The sequence below is a fragment of the Moschus berezovskii genome, chromosome 2 (genome assembly GCF_049115385.1).
Source record: "Moschus berezovskii isolate FMDL1 chromosome 2, NW_MosBer_1.0, whole genome shotgun sequence".
Lineage (NCBI taxonomy): Eukaryota > Metazoa > Chordata > Mammalia > Artiodactyla > Moschidae > Moschus > Moschus berezovskii.
In genome coordinates, this window is record NC_142461.1 from 6,834,380 (window position 1) to 6,860,625 (window position 26,246).

At 48.9% G+C, this 26,246-nt stretch overlaps 1 protein-coding gene across 1 annotated transcript in view; it reads right to left on the reverse strand.

Annotated features, from left to right (window-relative positions):
- TCEA3 (transcription elongation factor A3) overlaps positions 1–26,246 on the reverse strand; it is a 51,896-nt gene that overhangs the window by 12,071 nt on the left and 13,579 nt on the right. Inside the window, exons 5-8 of the mRNA XM_088843467.1 lie at positions 23,998–24,060; positions 7,265–7,428; positions 7,031–7,092; positions 2,884–3,033 (exon numbers count right to left, since the gene is read on the reverse strand). Of these exons, the coding sequence (XP_088699593.1) occupies positions 2,884–3,033; positions 7,031–7,092; positions 7,265–7,428; positions 23,998–24,060 (439 nt within the window). The remainder of the gene's footprint in view (positions 1–2,883; positions 3,034–7,030; positions 7,093–7,264; positions 7,429–23,997; positions 24,061–26,246) is intronic.

Genomic DNA, 26,246 nt, shown 5'->3' on the forward strand with positions numbered 1-26,246 from the left:
GGCATTCCTATGACACACAGGCACACAGAGGCAAAGGGACCCAGAGCTGCAGAGTGAGAGAGACAGAAACGCAGGCTGAGTTCCATCTAAGCTGCAGCGCCACCTCACGAGGAAAGCGGGTACTCTTGAGCCAAGTTGCATGTGTAACCCTGGGTGTATGTTGTTAGTCGCCTAAAAGATCAGATATTTTAAATTAAGCAAAAAGTCAATTCTTGTTCACCTGTGCCAGATTTCCCATTTTTATCCTAAAGCTGGGGTTGGGGGGGCTTCCCTGGTGGCTCAGCTGGTAAAGAATCTCCTGCAATGCGGGAGACCTGGGTTCAGTTCCTGGGTTGGGAAGATCCCCTGGAGAAGGGAAACACTACCCACTCCGGTATTCTGGCATGGAGAATTCCATAGACTGTATAGTCCATGGGGTCACAAAGAGTCAGACACGACTGAGCAACTTTCACTTTCAGGGCTTTTTGTTGTTGTGGGTATTTGAGGAAAGCAGTGAACCCAATTCTCAGAAAAATGTATGCATACACATTACACGGGGCTTCCTAGGTGGCGCTAGTGGTAAAGAATCTGCTTGCAATGCAGGAGACTCAGGTTGGATCCCTGGGTCGGGAAGATCTCCTGCAGGAGGGTATGGAAACCCACTTCAATATTGTTGTCTGGAGAATTCCATGGACAGAGGAGCCTGGTGGGCTACGGTCCATGGGGTTGCAAAGAGTCAGACACGACTGAAGCAACTGAGCAAGCACATGTTATATAACACAGACATCACACACCGACGCACACTACACACTAACTACACACACCACACACACATATACTGCCTCACACACACCACACACCCACTGCATCTCACACACCACACACACATATACTGCCTCACACACACCACACACACGCACTGCATCTCACACACCACACACAGAGGCGCATCCAGGCTCCAAGACATGTCTCTGCCCCTTCTCTGGGCCTCTCGGATTTAGTGGCACTTCAGCTATGCTGTCACTGTGTGCTTTCAGGGAATCCCCTGAGTGCTGGCAGCAAAGAGCCACTCATACCTGAGGGTGTGCAAAGGTCTTTCCGAGACAGACTCTGAAATAAACAGATCTGGGATCAAATCCTCATTATCGCTTATGAGTGGAGTGTGGCCTCAGTTTTCTCAGCCATAAAGTGGGGATAATATTTCACTGTGATGAGGGTTACATGAACTGGCTGGTGAATGGGCCTCAGTTCAGTTCACTTCAGCCGCTCAGTCGTGTCTGACTCTTTGCGACCCCATGGAATGCAGCAAGCCAGGCTTCCCTGGCTATCACCAACTCCTGGAGCATGCTCAAACTCATGTCCATCAAATGGGCCTAGCATATACTAATTCTGGGGAGGGCTTTACTTGTCTTAACCTTTTAAACACTTTATATGTGTTAACTCATTCTGTCCCTCATGAGATAGCTGCTATTCCCAATTTACAGATAAGAAAACTGAGGCATAGAGAGGTTAAGTGGCTGATCTAAGATCACATAGCTAAGTGGCAGAAGCAGAAGTCAAACCACGGCAGTTTGGTGCAGCCCCCGAGCTTCTAACCACTGCACATACTCCCTCAAACAGGCTTGTTCCCTTTCCTTTCCCTTACTGACCCCTTCACACTGGGTCAATCCTTCCCTCCTGTTAAGTTCCCACAGTGGCTCTAACATAGCAGCCACCACCTCTATATGAAACATATTTGTATACATGTCTGTTGTGCTCCATAGAGTCAGGGACTCCGATTCAGGCTTGGGCCCAGAGCTGGGGAATGGGATGTAGGACTGAACGAGGCAGAAGAGGGAGGCAGATCACAAAGCAGGGAGGAGGAACTTCCCTGGTGGTCAAGTCGTTAAGAAGCTGCCTTCCTATGTGGGGGACGCTTGCTCCTTGGAAGAAAAGCTATGACCAACCTAGACAGCATATTAAAAAGCAGAGCCATTACCAACAAAGGTCCATATAGTCAAGGCTATGGTTTTTCCAGTAGTCATGTATGGATGTAAGAGCTGGACCATCAAGAAGGCTGAGTGCCGAAGAATTGATGCTTTTGAACTCTGGTTTTGGAGAAGACTCTTGAGATCACCTTGGACTGCAAGGAGATCCAACCAAGGAAATCAAGCCTGAATGTTCACTGGAAGGACTGATGCTGAAGCTGAAGCTCCAATACTTTGGCCACCTGATGCGATGAGCCCACTCATTGGAAAAGACCCCAATGCTGGGAAATATTGAAGGCAGGAGGAGAAGGGGGAAAGAGAGGATGAGATGGTTGGATAGTGTCACCGACTCAATGGACAGTGGTTTGAGCAAGCTCTGGGAGACAGTGAAGGACAGGGAAGCCTGGCGTGCTGCAGTCCATGAGGTCCCAAAGAGTCAGACAGGACTGAGCGACTGAACAAGAACAACACACAGGGGATGCAGGTGAAGACCCCACACGCCATGGAGCAACAGCCCGAGCGCCACCTTTGCACTGCGAGGAAGACCCGGCGCAGCCAAAACAGAAACAAACAAAGTGGGGAGGAGCAGGTGCCCTGAGGCTCAACAGTTTGGCTCCTGGCATCACCCTTTTCTGGCTGTGTGCGCAGGTGAATCAGTTAAATCCTCTGAACTTCAGTGTCCTCACCTGTAAGACTGGACATGATCAACATCTCTACCTCGGTTGCTGTGAAGCTAAACCGGCCCATGTGCCTGAAGCGACGAGCGCAATGCTGGATACCTGGTAGCTGTGTTCACTGTTCTGGCCGTCCAGAGGCCCTGAGGGATGTGGTGTCCGAGACAGTCCCTAGCTACGGTAGCCCCTTGCTCATCGCCGCGTCACAAGCCTCTGCCTCTCAGACTCGGGCAAGACTGGAGGGGCCGCAGCCCCGCCCTCACCTCCGCCGTCATCTTGGCAATGAGCCCCGCGGAGATGGCCCCGCCGAGCACGTTCCGCCGCAGCCCGGGGTTCCGGGGGTCCTTGAGGTTGCTGATGCGGCTGCGCACGCGGTTCCGGTACTTCATGTCCGTGCTCTTGAGCTCCTGGTAGATATGTGACACAGTCAAGGGCCAGCCGGCCACTCACAGAGGGGCCCGGGAGGACGGGGAGCCGGTCCCTGAAGCCCAGGAGCCCCAGGGCCACCTCACCTTTCCTTGGACTTGGCTCACCCCACGTGCTCGAGTGAGTACCCCCAACGTGGACAGGGGTCAGGCCCCTTCATGGCCTCTGACTCCCCAAGTCAGGGTCCTCGTGCGGGCATTTGGGATCAGCCACATATCGGAGGCAGGAAACAGCCTTCCAGGTGAGAGCTGGTCATCACAAGCACTGTGGGGCCAGGGACCCCAGGAATGGGCGGTCTGGGTTTGTCTGAGCCTCCTGTGTGACCTCAGGTGAGCCCATGACCTCTCTGTGCCTCGGCTTCCCTCTTCAAAAAATACAGGTTTGTCATGAGGATTCCCCGAGCTAAGCTGCGCACCGCAGTGTGGTGGTTGGGGCACGTCAAATGCTCAACCTTTAGGGGCTAAGATGATAGTGATGACGATGACCCCCTAGTTTGGAAGGGCTCCTGGACACTTTTAAGTCCAGCTGTCAGAGGAACATCAGATTGGGGGCCACGTGTCTAAGGCTCTAGGAAGTATTACAATAAAGAACGCACTGGCTTTTGCATCATCTGGCGTTTCCAGCATATTACAACACAGACCAACCTCCCCTTCCTCTCTTTTTCTCTAGGAATACCTATTGCAGAACGCACTTTGGGAATTGCTGGTCAGTTACTTCACTCATTAATAGATGAGGAAGCTGAGGCTCAGAATGGGTACAGGCCCTTGCTCAAGGTCACAGAACACATTCCCGGCAGAGGCAGGGCTGGGAGCCAGACTCCCTCCTGACGGTAACACACTTCTCCACTCACCCGGCAGGAAGTCACCCCTGGCCACCGACCACAGGGAGTTCTCTGTCCAGAAGCTGCATCCCAGATGGGCCTCCTCCCTCCTCCCTCGTCCTCCTCCTTCCTCTGGAGGAGCTCAGGGAACACAGCCACATTTTCTTGGCCTACGTGAAGCCAAGAAGAATCAGGAAGATGAAGTCTTTTCTGGGAAAAACCCTATATATACGAGAAAGAAGCTGTGGGGAATGTGGAGAAACGGACACAGCTGGCCAGCTCCAAGTGGCGGGAGGGAAGGTGGTGGTATTTATTTTTTCGGTTCTTCTTGTTTGTATAGTACAATAAAATGTGAGAAGGAAGAATATGCTCTCATGCACTTGAAAGCCCCAGTATTTGTTTAAAAATCTTCTGTGTTTGGCATCCTTGGAAATGGAGATGTGCTTGATAAGTGGGGACAGCAGGGCTGAGAATCCTTTCGTCCGCCTCTTTCATCAAGGTCGCAGAGGAGGATGCGGCAGAGCAGACCTGGGCATCACTGACCTCCCTCCCCCACTGACTTCCCCACCCCGACATGAGTGCACGTGAGCCCCACGGCTGCCATGTTCGTCCAGGGTCACTTCAAAGAGGTCCTACCTTTTTTAAGACATGGAAATTCAAGCCCCCAAACTCCTCCTCCCTGTGACCTCCCACCACCTATGAACAAAGAGCTGAAGGGTTGTTGGTGCAGCTCTGATGGCCTTTCCTTCAGAAGAGGGTCATTCAGAGGACGGAAGGCCAGCAGTGGAGACCGTGCACTGGATCATCCACCTTTTGTCTCTAACTGAACTTGAAGGTGGAGGGGCCTTCTTGGAGGGACAACTGTTTGGGAGAAAATGAAGATGAAGCTCGTGATAGTTCTGATGCCTCGTGTTCTGTGTTCCTGAATTAATTAGAAAATTTGAAAGTGAACTTGGACAGGTATTAGATTAGTTCAAGAAGTTCTGGTTAATAACTAAATGACGGTGGAGGGAAACTCCCAAGAGATGTGTTGGAGGCTATTAGGGTGGTTCTTAGGCAAGAGATCAAGGGAGGCAAATCTGTTTTCTGAGATTGGCCCCTGTACCTTCCCTAACCTGCTGAACCCCTGGGTAGAGCCCAGGAGGCCAGGAAAGGGTCTTAATGGGACACTCACACCCCTGTTCCCTGGAGAGTCAGTCCCCACCCTCCACACTTCTTTGATACGCAAAGATTTGTCTCCAGTAAAAGGAATTCTATGCTCAGTGGGGCACAGTGTGGAGGCCTTTTTTCTCTCAAGACAGAAATCTTGGGACTTCCCTGGTTGCTCAGTGGTTAGAACACCATGTTTCTAGTGCAGGGGACCTGGGTTCTATCCCTGATTGGGGAACTAAGATTCAGCAAGCTCAAGGCATTGCTAAAACAAAACAACAAGTAAGTGTTAGTAAGTAACTCCTGGTCATTCAGTCTTGTCCAACTCTGCGACCCCATGGACTGTAGCCTTCCGGGCTCCTCTGCCCGTGGGACCTTCCAGGCAAGACAACAAAAAAAGCAACAAAAAAACTTTCAGTTCAATTGGCTGGACCATACAGCGGTCATCTCCTCTGTCTACACAAGGCTGCTTTCAGAGGGTGGGAACATGGGGTACAGCGGAAGAACTCAGGACATGGAATCCAAAGACTAAGGTTTTCAGTTCAGCTTTGACACTCAGTGGTTCCTGAGCCTCAGCTGCCTCATCTGTAAACTGGGAACAACAGCCCCTGCCTCACAGAGATTGTTGCAAGTGTTAACAGAGGTTGTTGTTGTTCAGCCACTAAGTCTTGTCTGACTCTTGGTGACTCCATGAAGCTCGCCAGGCTTCACTATCCTTCACTATCCCCTGGAGTTTGCTCAGACTCAGGTCCACTGAGTCAATGATGCCAACCAATCATCTCATCCTCCATCATCCCCTTCTCCTCCTGCCCTCAATCTTTCCCAGCATCAGGGTCTTTTTCAGCGAGTCAGCTCTTTGCATCAGGTGGCCAAAGTATTGGAGCTTCAGCTTCAGCATCAGTCTTTTCAATGAATACTCAGGACTGATTTCCTTTAGGATGGACTGATTTGATCTCCTTGCAGTCCAAGGAACTCTCAAGAGTCTTTTCCAGCACCACAATTCAAAAATGTCAATTATTTGATGCTCAGTCTTCTTTATGGTCCAACTCTCACATCCATACATGACTACTGGAAAAACCATAGCTTTGACTATAAGGACCTTTGTTGGCAAAGTGATGTCTCTGCTTTTTAATATGATGTCTAGGTTTGTCATTGCTTCCAAGGAGCAAGCGTCTTTTAATTTCATGGCTGCAATCACCATCCTCAGTGATTCTGGAGCCCAAGAAAATAAAGTCTGTCACTCTTTCCACTTTTTTACCTGATGCCATGATCTTCATTGTTTGAATGTTGAGATTTAAGTCAGCTTTTTCACTCTCCTCTTTCACCTTCATCAAGAAACTCTTTAGTTCCTCTTTGCTTTCTGCCATAAGGGTGGTATCATCTGCATATCTGAGGTTATTGATATTTCTCCCGCAATCTACAGAGGTAGGAAGTATCGATTGACCAAGACACAGAGCCTGGTACATACTTGGGGGGTCAAAGACGGGAGTTGTCATCTTCAGAGAAGGAAGCGAGGGAAGGCTGAACGTGAGGAATGCTATCCTCTCTTTCTGTCTCACCTCCTCGATGATGTCACAACCCAGACCTGTCAAGACACAGCCTGTCTGAGCCCTCGGTTCGTTTTATTTTTGGCTGTGTTTTTGGCTGTGTTTTTGGCTGTTATAGCTTGCAGGATCTTAGTTCCCTGATAAGGGATTGAACCCAGGCCCTTGGCAGTGAAAGCGTGGAGTCCTAACCACTGGATGTTCAGGGAAGTCCCAACCCTCAGGTTCTAGAGTCACACTTCCAGGGATCAAATCTCAATTCTGCCAGTACTATTAGCTGATGAGCCTTGGCAAGGACTTAGCTGCTCTGAGCCTCAGTTAACCTCACCTGTAAAATGAGGGAACCTTCCCTGTGAGATTGCACTCAACATGAAATTAGGTACTGCTTCTAAACAGCCTAGCCCACTCACTGTCCCGGATCCCTTGCACTGGGACACAGTTTAGGCACCCACAGCCCTGGCACCGCTCAAGGATATGATCTTCAATTTCTGATGCCATCTTGTCACAGTTGACTCCATAGTCCTTGTAATCATCTAAAAGAGATTGGGGAAACACAGGCACCAGCTGAAGATGGCACTGGCAGTGCAGCCTGTTTGTACAGGGCACTCCAGCATCTTGTGCCGCTTTCGTGGTGTGCAGACAAACCACCTCTCCCAGATCTTGGGAAGCCCTTCCCTCCCTGGTCACTGGTCCAGGCTCTCTCACCATCCGCCTTCAGAGCTGCAGAGAGCATCTCCACGCACTTGTCCCGGACGGAGTCCCCCGTGAGATAGCAGGGCGCCAGGAGGCAGACGGAGGGGGCGAACGTAGGGCTCGAGGGGCTGCTGGGTGTTCTGGGGGTCTCCACTTTTGATTTGCTGCTGTTTGATCTGAGGATGACAACCAGTAACAGACATGTTGACAACAAGGGAATGAAGCATTTTGTTGAGTGTTTTCATGGATGATCTCCTTTAATCCTCATAAAAACTCTATGAGGAAGGTGTTGTTTTAGGCACTTGACATGGATCATCTCATTTAATCCTCCGAGGTTGGGACTATACTTACCCCCACTCTAGAGTTGTATTTTCAAGTGTGTTTTAGAGAGAGAGAGAGAGAGAGATGTGCACGTCTGGAAACCAGCAGAACCAGAATTGAAACCCAGGTGGGTGAACACTGGTGCCCAGGTGCTTAGCCAACCACTGTGCTCCGCTGAGAGGTTGCAGAACACTGCACGATGCCAATAACTCTATCATCCACCATGCGAGCTGCTCTCTCTTACCTGCTCTCATAGAACCATCTGTTTACTCATTCGATAAATATTAGGCCTCTATTCTCCAGGTACTGTGCTGAGAACAAGGGATAAAGCAGACAAGCCAGAAAAGTTCCCTCGCTCAAGGAGCTCTAGTCCAGTGAAAAATGAATTTACCACCACTTAATTGGCTTTCACTGTGTGCCAGGAACTGTGCAAGGCCCTTTAGGAGCATTTTCTAATTTGGTCCTCAGAGCAGTCCTTGGTGGTAGATACTGTAATCACCACCATTTGCAAATGAAGAAACAAGAGAGAGGTCTGCCTAAAGTTACATCGCTAAGATTTGAACCCAGATCAATCTGATTCCAATGCCTGTGCTCTTAACTTCTATGACACACTGCCTAAGAATCATCCCGTTTTGGTTTTGGCTTAAAAGGCCACAAATATATATGCCCTGGAGAGATAACCATGTTTCCTAGTCAGCTCAGGCTGCCATAACAAAATACTACAGGCTACATGACTTAGCAGCAATTCATTTCTCACAATTCTAGAGACTGGGAAGTCCAAGATCAAGGTGTCCGTTAATTTGGTTTCTGGCCAGAGCTCTCTTCCGGGCTTTATACAGCCACCTTCTTGCTAAGCCCTCACATGGTGGAGAAAGAGCAAGTGAGTTCTGAGGTGTCTTTTCAGTTCAGTTCAGTTCAGTCGCTCAATCGTGTCCGACTCTTTGCGTCCCCATGAACTACAGCACGCCAGGCCTCCCTGTCCATCACCAACTCCTGGAGTTCACTCAAACTCATGTCCATCGACGAGTCAGTGATGCCATCCAGCCATCTCATCCTCTGTCGTCCCCTTCTCCTCCTGCCCTCAATCTTTCCCAGCATCAGGGTCTTTTCAAATGAGTCAGCTCTTCGCATCAGATGGCCAAAGTATTGGAGTTTCAGCTTCAACATCAGTCCCTCCAATGAACACCCAGGACTGATCTGCTTTAAGGACACTAATCCTCTGGATCAGGGCTCCATCCTTATGACCTTATTTAACCTTAATTACCTCCCTAAAGGCCCTAGGTCCAAATACAGTCACGTTGGGGGGGTTGAGATTTTAACATATAAATTCTGGGGAATCACAGACATTCAAACAGTAACACCATTTCAAAAACATTTTTTTTTTTTTTGGCTGCATTGCATGGCATGCAGGATCTTAGTTCCCCAACCAGGGACTGAATCCACACCCCCTGCAGTGGAAGCTCAGAGTCTTAACCACAGGACTGCCAGGGAAGTCCTAACACCAGGTTAATAGCAATTATCTCTCTTAGATGGGATTATAGGAGATTTTCATTTTTTTCTTTCACATACATATTTTCTAAGTCTGCTATAAAGGACATATCTACTTTTGTCATGAGAGACACCTTTTTTTTGGTTTGTAATACCTGACAATCATGAGTGGTCCCTCTGTGCTGACGGCTCAGGCAGGAAGCTTCCCGTCTTCCTGTTCTCCAGTAAGAGTGGAGGCAACCTGAGTGTCCAGGGCTTCCCAGGTGGCGTGATGGGAAATCCACCTGCCAGTGCAGGTTCAACCCCTGGGTCAGAAAGATCCCTTCGAGAAGGAAATGGCAACCCACTCCAGTATTCTTGCCTGGAGAATCCCACGGACAGAGGAGCCTGGCGGGCTACAGTTCACGGGGTCACAAAGAGTTGGACACGACTGAGTGACTGAGCACGTACATACAGGCTGAGTGTCTGTCCATCAGTAGATGAGTGTATAAACAAACTGTGGTATATAATACAACAGAATATTATTCAGCTATAAAAGGAACAGAATTCTGAAACACGCTACAACTCTGAAGACATTATGATAAGTGAAATAAGCCAAATACAAAAGGACAAATACTGTAAGCTTCCACTTATATGAAGTCATAAGAAGTCCCTAGGGTAGTCAAATTCATAGAGACAGAATGCAGAAAGGTGTTGGGGGGAAGGGAGAATGGAGACTTATTATTTAATTGGAAGGAAAGTTATGACCAACCTAGACAGCGTATTAAAAAGCAGGGACATCACTTTGCCAACAAAGGTCCGTCTAGTCAAGGCTATGGTTTTTCCAGTGGCCATGTACGGATGTCAGAGTTGGACTGGGAAGAAAGCTGATCGCCGAAGAATTGATGCTTTTGAACTGCGGTGTTGGAGAAGACTCTTGAGAGTCCCTTGGACTTCAAAGAGATCCAACCAGTCCATCCTAAAGGAAATCAGTCCTGGGTGTTCAGTGGAAGGACTGATGTTGAAGCTGAAATTCCAATACTTTAGCCACCTCATGTGAAGAGCTGACTCACTGGAAAAGACGCTGATGCTGGGAAAGACTGAGGAGAAGGGGATGACAGAGGATGAGATGCTTGGATGGCATCACCGACTCAATGGACGTGGGTTTGGGTGAACTCCAGGAGTTGGTGATGGACAGGGAGGCCTGGTGTGCTGTGGTTCACGGGGTCACAAAGAGTCGGACACGACTGAGCGACTGAACTGTACTGAACTGATAGAGTTTTAGTTTCAAATGATGAAAAAGTTCTGGAGGTGGAAGGTGGTGATAGATATATAACAATGTCAGCATATTTAATACTAGTGATTTGTACACTTAAAAATGATTAAAATGGGTAAATTCTATGTTATGTATATTTTACCACAATAAAAAAAATCTGTATAGTAAGTTCAGTGAATAAGAGCAGCCAGAAACCCTGAAATAAGTGATGGCAACTAATTTGTTTTAAATACTGGGTTGGCCAATAAGTTCATTAGGTTTTTCTATGAGACATAACTGAGAAATCCGAATGAACTTTTTGGCGAACCCCATATTTAGCAAATCTTTTCTTTTTTTGATGTGGACCATTTTAAAAAAGTCTTTATTGAATTTGTTACAACATTGCTTCTGTTTTATGTTTTGGCTTTTGGGCCACAAGACATGTAGGATCTTAGCTCCCCAACCAGGGATAGAACCTGTGTGCCCTGCATTTGGAAGGCAAAGTCTTAACTTTGCCTTAACTTAAAGAAGTCTTAACTTCTCTGGACCGCCAGAGAAGTCCCATTTGTTAAATCTTAATTCATTTGAAATGATGAAATATCGTTTGTTTTTTTTTTCGTCTCACGCTGCAGAAAAAAAAAAGGTTAAAGTGGGGAATTCTCTGATAGTCAAGACTTTAAGGACTTTGTACTTTCACTGCTGAGGGTGCAGATTCAATCCCTGGTCTGGGAACTGAAATCCCACAGGCTTCGTGATGGCCCAAAAAAGGGCGGTGGGTTTGAAATGGTAAATTTTGTTATATATACTACTTTGTAGTGAAAGTCGCTCAGTCATGTCCAACTCTTTGCGAGCCCACGGACTCTACAGTCCATGGAATTCTCCAGGCCAGGATACTGGAGTGGGTAGCCTCTCTCTTCTCCAGATATACTACTTTATCACTATAGAAAAAAAGAGTGAAGTGCTGATACATGTAACCAAAAAGACCAGGCCGAGGCTCAGACTGCAACCGCTGTTGGTCCCTTTCGGTTCCTGTGAACAGGTGCTGGGCGATGCAATGAGAGCATCACCTGGCTTCCTGGTGGTGGCCCCAGGCCAATCGGCATTAGCATGTCAGGCCTTCCTGAGTGGTATAAGAAGGTCAAACCGGTCAAACTACACTGTAATTTGGCCCAAGAAATTCAGCAGGGGGTGGCGGTTGGGAGTTGGCCACCAGAGGAGTGGATGGGAAAACGAATTCTCGGGAGAGATTTGTGGACGCAAGGAAGTCCATGGTTTGTATGGGCAGGACTGAGGGACTCGGGGCAGATGAAAGGTGAGGACAAGGGAGTTGGGAAAAAAGGATTTCTGGCCAGACTCTGGGGTGTGTTAAAGATGCTAATAACAAAAGCCATCATTAACTGCCTGTTTGCTATTTATTCCACTCCATAACCCTGAGAGTCATGAGTAACTGGCCTCATTTTACATACCCGAGGATGGAGAGAGAACTGCACCGCACTCTCCCTTTCAGAGCTGTTTCCACACTGCTCTTGGGGTGGGGGCCAGTCAAGACCTCTCTGCCTTCTTCCTTGGCTCTTCCCACTCTCCTCTTTCAGTAATCCATCAGGATCTGCCAGTCAGCCCTCATGCTTCCAGGGAAAAACTGACTCATCGGAGTTGAAGAAGTGAGTCACTTCTTCCACTCCACCACACTGACCCCTTGTGGAAGGGCCCAAAGGACTGCTGTGTTTCCCCAAACTCCAAGGGGCACCATCTTCATTGTCACCTGGGTACCTCTTGAAGTTGTACAGTGCACAATGTGGGCAGCTGTCCTAGACAGCTCTGGAGATATGGATGCACTTCTTTCTTTCAGGAAAATGGTGCTGGACTTCTCAAAGGTCAAGCCCAAGAAATTCTGTCTGGGAGTGAGGCTGGCTGAGTAGCCCAAGCTTCCCAGTGTTAAAAAATCTGGGGTGGGACTTCGCTGGTGGTTCAGTGGTTGAGAATCAGCCTGCTAAGACAGGAGACATAGATTCGATCCCTGCTCCAGAAGATTCCACCTGCCCAGGGACAACTAAGCCTGTGCGCTACGACTACTGAAGCCCCAGCGCCTGTGCTGGGCAACAAGAGAAGCCACTGCAGTAAGAAGCCCATGTGCCATGACTAGCTCTCCGTAACCAGAGAAAGCCCACATGCGGCAACGAAGACCCAGCACACCCAAAAATAAATAAATAAACATTTAAAACCTGGGGTTACAAGATAATCCCATTGTTCGGTGTGAATACTGCCATTCACCTCCTTGTCCCCCAACTCCTGCTGTTTTGGACTGACCTTGACACAGGGGACTCCTGTCACCATAGACACCCTTGAGCCACTGAGAGTTTTGTGTTCTCTGGAGCCTTGAGGTTCCTAAAGGTGTCCCAGTGCTGCCACAGAGTGGGGTGGTCTGAGGAGGGGGGTGGTCTGCCCTCTTAAGGTTTATTTCTTTTTTGCCTTGCTGCAGAGTTTGCAGGATCTTAGTTCCCCAACTGGGGACTGAATCCAGACTCACGGCATTGGAAGTCCTGAGTCCTAACCACCAGATAGCCGGGTAACTCCCAAGGTGTACATTTTGAATTCCCTCAAATTTTGTCCAAACGGATTTCCTAGTTTTATTATTTTTTTAAATTCAGTTTGAACTTCACCATTCTAGATTAATTCGCCCTGGATTTTGTCCAGCTCTGCTTCACAACTGGTGGCCTGGCAGCAGAGCACAGGGACAGAGAAGCTGAGATCCAACCGGATCTGTCCTGGAGTCAGATTCCAGCAGGAGTAAGGGTGTGGGTGAGGGAAGGCTGGGAAGGGGGTAAACTCGAGAGTCTCAGGGGCTGCCTGCAAACCAAAACGAATCTTCCCGCTCCCAGTCCTGGCCACTGGGCTCTCACCTGCATGACCACAGGAGACCCCAAGCTGGTCTCCCTGCCCCGCCGACAAGCTACAAAAACCCAAAGCTGCTGCCATCACTCCCCTGCTTCTGATTCTCTAACAGCTTCCAATCATTTCCAGCATAAAGTCAAACTCCTCACCATGGCCTCTTATCGTCCCCACATCTGGCCGTGGCCTCCCCTCCTGACTTCATCTCACACCTCACTCCCCTCACAGGTCACTGAAGCCCCCTGCACTGCTGCTTTCTGTTTCTTAAGCACACCCATCACTCCCTCCACAGGGCTGGTCCCCTCACTCCCAGAAGGCCCTTCCTCCTACAGATTTTCTCATGATGGGTCCTTTCCTGCCAGGCAGCTTTCAGCTCCAACGTCACATCCTCAGGGAGGCCTTCCTGGACCAGCCAAGCCAAGCCAACTCTTCTGCCCTGGAACTCTCCAGCACATGACCCAATTTCTTTCATCCACAGCACTTATCCAATCTGTAATTAACTTGTTTGTGTGTTTATAAACACTGTCTGCCTCCATCTCCAAATTACAGGTTCCAGAGTACCAGGACCCCATCTGCGGGTTCACCACCGTCTTCCAGCACCTGTGACGCGGCCCTAGGTAGACACCTGATGAACTTTGTCAAATGAATGAACAGATGATGAATTGAGGGAGTGGGCCACAGAAATGAAAGGCACATCCAGGGGTCTAGACAGCGCTGACTTGGGCAGGGGATAGGTCCTCTTTGGAAAATTAGCTGCCCAACTGCTCTGGGATTAACAGAGGACCCTTTCAGCCAGCATCAGTCAACTCCCCCAGCCTGAACCAACCCATCTCCTACGGCTGGGACGGAGCCCAGATTCTTCCTGGTGTTGCCACTCACTGACCGGTGTGCCCATCACCACATCCTCAGTGGGGAACCACGGAGGGAGGAGTCAGCAGCATACTGCTTGGAAGGAGGCATAATAATAACATTAATAGAAGCTGTCACTTTGGGGTAGTATATTTACGAAGAGCCCAGGCTCCAGAGGAGAAGGGGGCAACAGAGGATGAAACAGTCAAACAGCACCACCTCTCCTGGATGATACGGTTAGACAGACTCAATGGACATGAATGTGAGCAAACCCCAGGAGACAGCAAAGGACAGGGGAGCCTGGCATGCTGCTGTCCATGTTCTTGTAAAGAGTCAGACACGACTTAGTGACTGAACAACAACAGGCTCCGGGCCCAGACTTGCAGGTTCAACCTCTGACACCACCACTTTGTAGCTATTTGACCTAGGATGAGTTCCTTAACTTCTAGGTGCCTCAGTTTTCTCATATGTAAACAGAACAGCAGTGCTCACCTTATAGAGTTGCTTATAATATTAAAGCATCTAAGAGAATTCCAGCAAAAGACTATTCGATAATAATTCACACAGATGGCCACATTAAGTGTGAGTACTCTTACTAAGCACTGTGCGTCCACTGAGCACCCATTTGGTTTAGGGATGGTGCTAAGCATTCCATTACCTCATTTGAGTCTCACGGTGACCTTTTGGGGTCATAGTTATTCCCATCTTACAGCTCAAGAGACTGAGGCTCAGAGAACTGAATTTACGTACTCAAGGTTATCCAACTTGCAAAGGGCAGAGACAGACCACACATCTAGGTCTGTCTGCCCTCCAAATTCTTTTCAGCACATCTCACTGTTCCTCTAAAAGGTGGAGAGCTTTCCAGAGTCCCCTTTACTGGGCCAGGCTAGGCTGCCTGTTGCATTTTCCCCCTCACCTCCCTGGCAGGGCACTCCTAGCCTTGGTCCCTCCTCTTGGAAAGGAGCTGGCTGGCTGTCTGGATTCATGTCTGGGTGGCAAATCAGGCAGCCAGGCTCATTTTGTTTTCAGTGCACGTGAGTGGGAACTCTGCCAAACTGCAGAGGGGCCATCATAGGCGGGGGTGGGGGTGTTGGATTTGTCAACCCATTTGTCCTTCTGCTCCCCGGATGTACCAGGGCCAGCACCAGCCTGTGGTCTGACATCACCAAGCTCTGAAAAAGTCCTCACCAACTAGATCTGAGCAGAGGCACCTGGAGGCTGGTCTTGCTGCTCCTGTGCGCCACCTCGAGAGCATTTCGGTTACTTGCACCACCAAGCCTGCCGAAACTGCTCGGGTGAAAACTGAAGGGCAGCTGGCAAAGTGCAACCTTCTCTGTCGCAGGGGTGCCCTTCGCGGTCTGTCTCCTGGTACTCCTGCTACAGTTCCCAGAGCACCAAGCTCACTCATACCACCACACCTCTGCACATGCCATTCCCTCCGCCTGGGATGCCCTCAACTGGCTGGTCTACCAGGCAATCCATCTTTCAGTTCTCAGCACAAATACTCTTTCTTCCCTGAAGTCTCCTTTGACTTCTCCAGTCATGTTGAGACACTGTGTTCCCATTATGAGTTAAGAGCTTCAAAAAAACAAGCATTTTGGTGTCTCCTTGCTTAGCTTTGGAGGTCATAAACTGATGGGCTCAGTTCAGTTCAGTTCAGTCGCTCAGTTGTGTCCGACTCTCCGCGACCCCATGAATCACAGCACGCCAGGCCTCCCTGTCCATCACCAACTCCTGGAGTACACTCAAACTCATGTCCACAGAGTCAGTGATGCCATCCAGCCATCTCACTCTCGGTCGTCCCCTTCTCCTCCCGCCCCCAACCTTTCCCAGCATCAGAGTCTTTTACAGTGAGTCAGCTCGTCGCATGAGGTGGCCAAAGTATTGCAGCTTCAGCTTTAGCATCAGTCCTTCCAATGAACACCCAGGATCAATCTCCCTTAGAATGGACTGGTTGGATCTCCTTGCGGTACAAGGGACTCTCAAGAGTCTTCTCCAACACCACAGTTCAAAAGCATCAATTCTTCGGCGATCAGCTTTCTTCACAGTCCGACTCTCACATCCATACATGACCACGGGAAAAACCATAGCCTTGACTAGACGGACCTTGGTTGGCAAAGTAATGTCTCTGCTTTTTAATATATTATCAAGGTTGGTCATAAATTTCCTTCCAAGGAGTAAGCGTCTTTTAATTTCATGGCTGCAATCAGCATCTGCAGTGATTTTGGAGCCCAAAAAAATAAAAGTCTGACACTGTTTCCAGTTTTTCCATCTATTTCCCATGAAGTGATGGGACCAGATGCCATGATCTTTGTTTTCTGAATGTTGAGCTTCAAGCAAACCTTTTCACTCTCTTTCACTTTCAACAAGAGGCTTTTGAGTTCCTCTTCACTTTCTGCCATAAGGGTAGTGTCATCTGCATATCTGAGATTATTGATATTTCTCCCAGCAATCTTGATTCCAGCTTGTGCTTCTTCCAGCCCAGCGTTCCTCATGATGTACTCTGCATATAAGTTAAATAAGCAAGGTGACAATATATAGCCTTGACACACTCCCTTTCCTATTTGGAACCAGTCTGTTGTTCCACGTACAGTTCTGACTGTTGCTTCCTGACCTGCATACAGGTTTCTCAAGAGGCAGGTCAGGTGTTCTGGGATTCCCATCTCTTTCAGAATGTTTCACAGTTTATTGTGATCCACACAGTCAAAGGCTTTGGCATATTCAATAAAGCAGAAATAGATGTTTTTCTGGAACTCTCTTGCTTTCTCCATGATCCAGCGGATGTTGGCAACTTGATCTCTGGTGCCTCTGCCTTTTCTAAAACCTGCTTGAACATCTGGGAGTTCATGGTTCACATACTGCTGAAGCCTGGCTTGGAGAATTTTGAGCATGACTATACTAGCGTGTGAGATGAGTGCAATTGTGCGGTAGTCTGAGCATTCTTTGGCATTCCCTTTCTTTGGGATTGGAATGAAGACTGACCTTTTCCAGGCCTGTGGCCACTGCTGAGCTTTCCAAATTTGCTGGCATATTGAGTGCAGCACTTTCACAGCATCATCTTTCAAGACTTGAAATAGCTCAATTGGAATTCCATCACCTCCACTAGCTTTGTTCGTAGTGATGCTTTCTAAGGCCCACTTGACTTCACATTCCAAGATGTCTGGCTCTAGGTCAGTGATCATGTTATCGTGACTATCTTGGTCGTGAAGATCTTTTTTGTACAGTTCTTCTGTGTATTCTCGCCACCTCTTCTTAATATCTTCTGCATCTGTTAGGTCCATACCATTTCTGTCCTTTATCGAGCCCATCTTTGCATGAAATGTTCCCTTGGAATCTCTAATTTTCTTGAAGAGATCTCTTGTTTTTCCTATTCTGTTATTTTCCTCTATTTCTTTGCATTGATCACTGAGGAAGGCTTTCTTATCTCTCCTTGCTATTCTTTGGAACTCTGCATTCAGATGCTTATATCTTACCTTTTCTCCTTTGCTTTTCGCTATTGCGAGGGGGCATCAGAGGGCAGACACACTGAAATCATAATCACAGGAAACTAGTCGATCTGATCACATGGACCACAGCCGAATGTGGTCCACTGGAGAAGGGAATGGCAAACCACTTCAGTATATTTGCCTTGAGAACCCCATGAACAGTATCAAAGGGCAAAATGACAGGATACTGAATGAGGAATTCCCCAGGTCGGTAGGTGCCCAGTATGCTACTGGAGATCAGTGGAGAAGTAACTCTAGAAGGAATGAAGGGATGGAGCAAAAGCAAAACCAATACCCAGTTGTGGATGTGACTGATGATAGAAACAAAGTCCGATGCTATAAAGAGCAATATTGCATAGGAACCTGGAATGTTAGGTCCATGAATCAAGGCAAATTGGAAGTGGTCAAACAGGAGATGGCAAGAGCGAACATAGACATTCTAGGAATCGGTGAACTAAAATGGACTGGAATGGGTGAATTTAACTCAAATGACCATTTTATCTACTACTGTGGGCAGGAATCCCTTAGAAGAAATGGAGTAGCCATCATGGTCAACAAAAGAGTCCGAAATGCAGTACTTGGATGCAATCTTAAAAATGACAGAATGATTTCTGTTTGTTTCCAAGGCAAACCATTCAATATTACAGTAATCCAGGCCTATGCCCCTACCAGTAATGCTGAAGAAGCCGAAGTTGAACGGTTCTATGAAGACGTACAAGACTTTTTAGAACAAACACCCAAAAAAGATGTCCTTTTCATTATAGGGGACTGGAATGCAAAAGTAGGAAGTCAAGAAACACCTGGAGTAACAGGCAAATTTGGCCTTGGAGCACGGAATGAAGCAGGGCAAAGGCTAATAGAGTTTTGTCAAGAGAATGCACTGGTCATAGCAAACACCCTCTTCCAACAACACAAGAGAAGACTCTACACATGGACATCACCAGATGGTCAACACCGAAATCAGACTGATTATATTCTTTGCAGCCAAAGATGGAGAAGCTGTATACAGTTAGCAAAAACAAGACCAGGAGTTGACTGTGGCTCAGATCATGAACTTCTTATTGCCAAATTTAGACTTAAATTGAAGAAAGTAGGGAAAACCACTAGACCATTCAGATATGACCTAAATCAAATCCCTTATGATTATACAGTGGAAGTGAGGACTAGATTTAAGGGACTAGATCTGATAGACAGAGTGCCTGATGAACTCTGGACGGAGGTTCGTGACACTGTACAGGAGACAGGGACCAAGACCATCCCCATGGAAAAGAAATACAATAAAGCAAAATGGCTGTCTGAGGAGGCCTTACAAATAGCCGTGAAAAGAAGAGAAGCGAAAAGCAAAGGAGAAAAGGTAAGATATAAGCATCTGAATGCAGAGTTCCAAAGAATAGCAAGGAGAGATAAGAAAGCCTTCCTCAGTGATCAATGCAAAGAAATAGAGAAAAACTGATGGGCTGCACATGAGTTTTATCTGAGCTACTGTGTCTTAGGAAAATAGGAATATGTTGCTAATACATAAAACTGGGCATTTCTTAGGAAAATCTAGTTGGCCAGCTTTCCTTAAAAAATTGGAAGGGATGGCATGCTGGGTGTCATATCCATAAAGCAACCACCAGCTGGGGCTGGGTAGTGGGCGCCCCCTTCAGACAGGCAGGTATTCTCCACTAGTCACCCAGTGTGTCCACATGCCCTGGACCCCTGGACGACGTTGGGTTTGTAAGGAGGTGCTCAACAAACGTGCTTGCTGGGAAACTTCCCTGGTGTTCCAGCGGCTGAGACGCCTCGCTCCCCACGCAGAGGGGCCCAGGTTCGATCCCAGGTCAGGGAACTAGATCCCACAAGCCAAAACTAAAGATCCTGCATGCCGCAACAAAGATCAAAGACCCTGCATGCCACAGCTAAGACCCAGTGCAGCTAAAAATAAAACATCTAACAAACAAAACCAAACGTGCTTGCTTAATGAATGACTGCATGGGTGAACGAATGAGGGCATGAACGGAAGCCAAAGATGAAATGGAGGTAGAGAGCGCAGGGAGCAGTCCAAGTGGTGGATAAATGGAGGTAGAGAGCGCAGGGGACAGTCCGAGTGGTGGGTAAGGTGAGCTCACTAGACTTGCTTCTCTCCCTCTGGGGTGCCCACCCCCAGTACTGAACCAGCAGGAAACGGCACAGCTGTTGGAAGGACAAACATACTCTGCCTGACCAACCGTCAGAGAAAGAAGGCATTATGGGAGGGAGCCAAGAGACTTCCAGGCCACAGGGCAAAGGAGAGGAGCCTGAAGGTATAAACCCTGACACAAATGTCGAATGTGCTTATTATAGCATCAAACCCAGAAATGGGTTACTGGCCAGCGTTTCATGTTTGGATACGAGAATCCTTCTTCACGCAGGGCTGTCCTTCACATTCTGGGACATCGAGAATCTCTGGCTGCTGCCTACAAAATGCCAGCAGTGTCCTTCCCTGCCCTCCCATTGTTACACTGCAGTAGAGACTGTGTCCCTTGGGCAAAAATCCACATGCCAAAGCCCTAACTCCCAGTGTGACAGTATTTGGAGGTGGGGCCTTTGAGAGATTATTAGGTTTAGATGAGGTCAAGAGGGTGAAGTTCCATGATGGGATTAACGTCCTTAGAAGAATAAGAGAGACCACAGGGAATGCCCTGGTGATTAGGGCTCCACACTTCCACTGCAGGAGGCACAGGTTTATCCCTGGTAGGTAGAACTGAGATCCCACACGCCGCATGGCACGAAGAGAGACCAGAGCGTGAAATCTCCCTCTTTCTCTGTCTCTCTCAGTCACGTGTAGACACAGTGAGAAGGTGGCTGTCTGCAGACCAGGAAGTTCAGTTCAGTTCCGTCGCTCAGTCGTGTCCAACTCTCTGCAACCCCAGGGACTGCAGCACGCCAGGCCTCCCTGTCCATCACCAACTCCCGGAGTTTGCTCAAATTCATGTCCATCGCGTTGGTGATGCCATCCAGCCACCTCATCCTCTGTCGTCCCCTTCCCCTCCTGCCTTCAATCTTTCCCAGCATCAGAGTCTTTTCCAATGAGTCAGTGCTTCGCATCAGGTGGCCAAAGTATTGGAGCTTCAACTTCAGCATCAGTCCTTCCAATGAATATTCAGGACTGATTAGTTTAGAACCAAGAACTATGCTGGAGCCTCAATTCCGAGGCATCGCCTGTGGCAGACAATGCCAATCGACTACAGAACTCTCTTCTTTCCTGGCAGGATGCAGCCTCAGATTCATGCTCCAAGCAGAGAGCTTCCACTCATTGGCTGGGGCTGGCACTCAGCTGCCACGGTGGGGATGCTAAGCACAGCTGTCCCATCAACATCTCAGGCCTGTTTAATCTTCATAAACCTTAAATGACGTAATCTTTGTGCCCTTTTTCTCTCCAGTGTCAGTCTTACTGGTGCATGCGTGCTTGGTTGCTTCCGTCGTGTCCGACTCTGCGACCCCATGGACTGTGGCCTGCCAGGCTTCTCTGTTCATGGGATTCTCTAGGCAAGAACACTGGAGTGGGCTGCCATTTCCTTCTCCAAATCTGACCTAGTCTTACTGGTTCAGTTCAGTTCAGTTCAGTCGCTCAGTCCTGTCCGACTCTCCGCGACCCCATGAATCACAGCACACCAGGCCTCCCTGTCCATCACCAACTTCCGGAGTTCACTCAAACTCATGTCCACAGAGTCGGTGATGCCACCCAGCCATCTCATTCTCCATCGTCCCCTTCTCCTCCCGTACATTAGGTCTAAAAATTTGAGAGCAGGAGGAAAAGGGGATGACAGAGGATGAGATGGTTGGATGGCATCACCGACTCAATGGACATGAGTTTGAGTGAACTCTGGGAGTTGGTGATGGACAGGGAGGCCTGGCGTGCTGCAGTCCACGGGGTCACAAAGAGCTGGACACGACTGAGTGACTAAACAACAAAAAAGCCCAAAAGAACTGGGCAGCTTCCAAACATACTCCCCTAGAAGACAACACTCTTACCATTCCTTCCAGTCACCTGAGCGTCCAATATGGCCCATGGGTCCTAATCATTTGCCTTGATCCACGTCTAAGCCACTTCCTGGCCTGGCCTGCTCTCCCTTTGCTCTGATCCTTCTGCTCTGACCTCTGACCTCCCTCCCGGGCCACAACTCACACTCCTCTATCCACAGTCTCTCCTTGGTGATCTCATCCAGGTTAGTGGCTTCAAATGCGAGCTACACATTAACGACTGAAATTTGTATTTCCAGCCCAGGCTTTCTTCCTGAATTCCAGCCTGGTATAACCTACTGCATATTAAATTTCTTCACCTGAGTGGTTTGTACACCCCTAAATCCAACATCCCTGGTGGCTCAGAGGTTAAAGCGTCTGCCTCCAATGCAGGAGACCCGGGTTCAATCCCTGGGTCGGGAAGATCCCCTGGAGAAGGAAATGGTAACCCACTCCAGTATCCTTGCCTGGAGAATCTCATGGATGGAGAAGCCTGGCAGGCTACAGTCCACGGGGTCGCAAAGAGTCGGACACGACTGAGCGACTGAACGGAACGGAAATCCCACATATCCAAACCTGACCCCTTGATCTCCCACCTCAAGCCTGAGCGACACAGTCTTCCCCATACCAGTTCACGGTATCTCCATCCTCACAGACACTCTCGTGAAAAGTCCTGGAGGCATCCTGACACTTATTCTTCTCTTGTACTCCACTGCTGCTGCTGCTAAGTCGCTTCAGTTGTGTCCAACTCTGTGCAACCCCATAGATGGCAGCCCACTAGGCTCTGCCGTCCCTGGGATTCTCCAGGCAAGAACACTACAGTGGGTTGCCATTTCCTTCTCCAATGTGTGAAAGTGAAAAGTGAAAGTGAAGTTGCTCAGTCGTGTCCTACTAGTAGCGACCCCATAGACTGCAGCCCACCAGGCTCCTCTGTCCATGCGATTTTCTAGGCAAGAGTACTGGAGTGGCTTGCCATTGCCTTCTCCGCTTGTACTCCATATCCAATCTGTTAGGAAATCCTGATAGCTCTCCTTTCAAAATATATCCAGAGTCAGGACTTACCTGGTGGTCCAGTGGTTAAGACTCCAGCTTCCACTGCAGGGGGCGTGGGTTTGATCCCTGGTTGGGGAACTCAGATCCCACATGATGCAGGGTGCGGCCCTCCTAAAACATATACCCGGGGTCTCCCACTTCTCCCCACCTCCATGCTGTCACTCTGATACAAGCCACCCTCACATCTTCCCTGAATTATCGAAACAGCCTCCTGGCTGGTCTCTCTGCTTCTGTCTGTGGCCCTGACAACCTAGCACAGCAGCAAGAGGGACTCTGATAAATTCACTCATAGAATTCCCACGCTCAGTACCCTCCAGGGTTTCCTGTTTCACACCATCTTCCAACTCCCACCTTCACTCCAGACCCACTGGCCACCTCACTGCTCCCTGACCCTGCCAAGCACACTCCCACTTTCAGGCCTTCTGTCTGGAATGACCCCAGTGTCTGTCCGGCTAACTCCTCGTTTCTTTCACATTTTTGCTCACAGGTCATCTCTTCAATGAGGGCTCTCCTGACCACTGCAGTGACCACCCTTTCCAACCTGCCAAGGCAGGCAGAAGAAAGAGATGTGGGTTCGATCCCCGGGTTGGGAAGATCCCCTGAAGAAGGGCATGGCAACCCACCCCAGTATTCTTGCCTGGAGAATTCCATGGACAGAGGAGCCTGGCAGGCTACAGTCCATGGGGTTGCAAAGAGTCAGATATGACTAAGCGATTAAACAACAACAACATTTACTTATCATATATATTACCAGTTTCTCCCATTAGAATATGGGGCTTCCCTGATAGCTCAGTTGGTGAAGAATCTGCCTGCAATGCAGGAGACCCTGGTTCGATTACTGGGTCGGGAAGATCTGCTGGAGAAGGGATAGGCTACCCACCCCAGTATTCTGGCATGGAGAATTCCACAGACTGTATAGTCCATGGGGTCACAAAGAGTTGGACACGACTGAGTGACTTTCACTTTCACCCATTAGAATAAAGGCCTCATGCCCACGAGGATTTTGTCTCTTTTGTTCACTGCTATGTCTTTGGCACCCAGAATACTTCTTGGCACACAGTAGGTCCTCAATAAATATTTGATGAATGAGTGACATGATAATTCAGGGTCGATACCAGTTCTGCCCGAAACCCAGAGATCCCAATCTAGATACAGATTCTCAACACCTGTTTCACTGGGTTCAACTTGACTTTGAGAATGTTCCCCAGACAGCAATGGGATAACAGCGATTGGTCAGGCACCCCAGTGAAGGAACCACACCTCTGATTCAGAGGCCTCCCCCACCACCCCCGCCAGTCTTACTGCGTGGGTCCTAGAAACTGGAGTCAATGCAACATATGAAGCTTCCTCCTTTCCCCTGCCTCAGGATTCCTCCAGTAAGAGACACACACGCACATGCTGAACAGGACTTCTGGGGTGGAGAGGCCCATGGCTTCCTTTACCTTTCCATTGATGGTCTTTTTGGAGAGGAGGTGGCTGAAGACTTGGAGTCCACAGAGTCTCTCCTGAAAGGAAGAGAAACTGGAGATGAGATGCTTTGGTCGATGAGCATCAGTGCTGGCCTAGAGAGATCAGAGTCCCGGGAGGAAGCATCCCGGAGCCAGGCCGCTGGGCTGAGAATGATGAAGTCCACCTGGACCCCAGCTGTCTGGCAGGGGGAGCCCCAGGAGGTGCTGGCTGGTCCCCTTCACTTACCCACCATCAAATGAGGTAACAGGAGGGAAGGAGACCAAGATCTGCCAAGCACTAAATACATGTCAGATGTGGTCCATGTGTTATGTCATGTGTTACTAATTACTAGTAACTAATTCTCAGCAGGCCCTTCCTCCTTGCTGTCAGGCAGGCCTCGGCTAGCTGGAACCTATGGATTGAACTCCTCGGATGATCACTTCTCATGAGGAGTCGGAGTACATCAGCCTCAGCCTCCCCTGTGGGCACCTTAAAAGGAGGGGAGAAGGAGGTGGGCCTTAGAGCTGCAAGAACTGGGCTTAAAGTGGCAAGTGAGAAAGGAGGGCACAAACTTAGATGCATACTGCGTCTGCAGCCAGGCAAGAGAACTAATGCCAGCAGAGGAAAAGATGAGAAGAAACTACAACCAAATGCTGAGTGACTGAAGTCACAAAGTCGACTCTTTGCAACCCCGTGGACTGTAGCCTACCAGGCTGCTCTGTCCATGGGATTCTCCAGGCAAGAATACTCGAGTGGGTTGCCATTTCCTTCTCCATTTTTGAAAGTCGCTCAGTCGTGTCCGACTCTTTGAGACCCCATGGACTATACAGTCCACGGAATTCTCCAGGTCCGAATACTGGAGTGGGTAGCCTTTCTCTTCTCCAGGGGATCTTCCCAACCCAGGGATTGAACCCTGGTCTCCTGCATTGCAGGTGGATTCTTTACCAGATGAGCCACAGGGAAGCCCAAGAATACTGGATTAGGTAGCCTATCCCTTTTCCAGTGGATCTTCCCAACCCAGGAATTGAACCAGGGTCTCCGGCATTGCAGGCGGATTCTTTACCAACTGAGCTATGAGGGAAGCCCATAACCAAATGCAAGCCATAGTTATATCAGGGTGATGGGATTAGAAATGAAAAATCACCCCCCCCATTCTACGAAATACATGTAGCTACATTCTTTTTGGGGCTTCCAGTGGTGGCACAGTGGTAAAGAACCCACCTGCCAATGCAGGAGATGCAAGGGACTCGGGTAAGAACCCTGGGTCGGGAAGATCCCTTGAGTAAGACATAGCAACCCACTGCAGTATTCTTGCCTGGAAAATTCCATGGGCAGAGGAGCCTGGGTGGGCTACAGTCCATGGCCTCAAGAAGAGTCAGACATGACTGAGCACACTTACACACATCCTTTTTATTGTATAGAATGTATTTCCCCCCTTCATAGAATTTGTCATATTAATCTGCTTGTAAATTATAACTCCTGTTCCCCATGTCACTTACCCAGCTGTCTCTCTTTTCCCCCTTTAAATCACTTATTTATTTATTTTCGGCTGCCCTGGGTCTTTGCTGCGGCTCTTGGGCTTTCTCTAGATGCAGTGAGCAGGGGCTACTCTCTAGTTGTAATGTGCGGGCTTCTCACCGCAGTGGCTTCTCTCATCAGCGAGCACAGGCTCTAGGACTGCGGGCTCTGTAGTGGTGCATGGATGGGCATGTGGGATCTTCCTGGGCCAGGGATCATACCCATGCCTCCTGCACTGGCAGGCAGACTGTCAACCAGTGGGCCACCAGGCAAGTCCCCGGTTCTCCTTTTTAATTCCAGCGTAGGTGTCACTGTCTAACAGACCACATAATTTGCTTACTTATTTTATGGGGGGGTTGTCCAAGCAACCTACCATGTAAATTTCACAAGAGCAGAATTTGCTGGGCTTTGTTCCCTGTGGTGGACGCTGTCTATGCCAAGTCCTCATCATCCCTTGGGGACTCTTCCCAAATGCACTGGGACCCAAGGACTTCCTTCTCCAAGATCCCCTGGGGCTCTGCTTGTGTCAGCCAGCGCCAGCAGGCTGACTGGCAGAAATCACAGGGGAGTTAACAACTGCAGAAGCAGCCCTCAACTAGACACATGGGAATAGATGGGCAAGTCCTCCAGGCTCCTCGGCCTTCTAGTGGATCGACTGAGGTGTGTCCTCCACCATCTCCAGCAGGATTTACACCCTGGCTTCCCTTGCAGCTCAGTTGGTAAA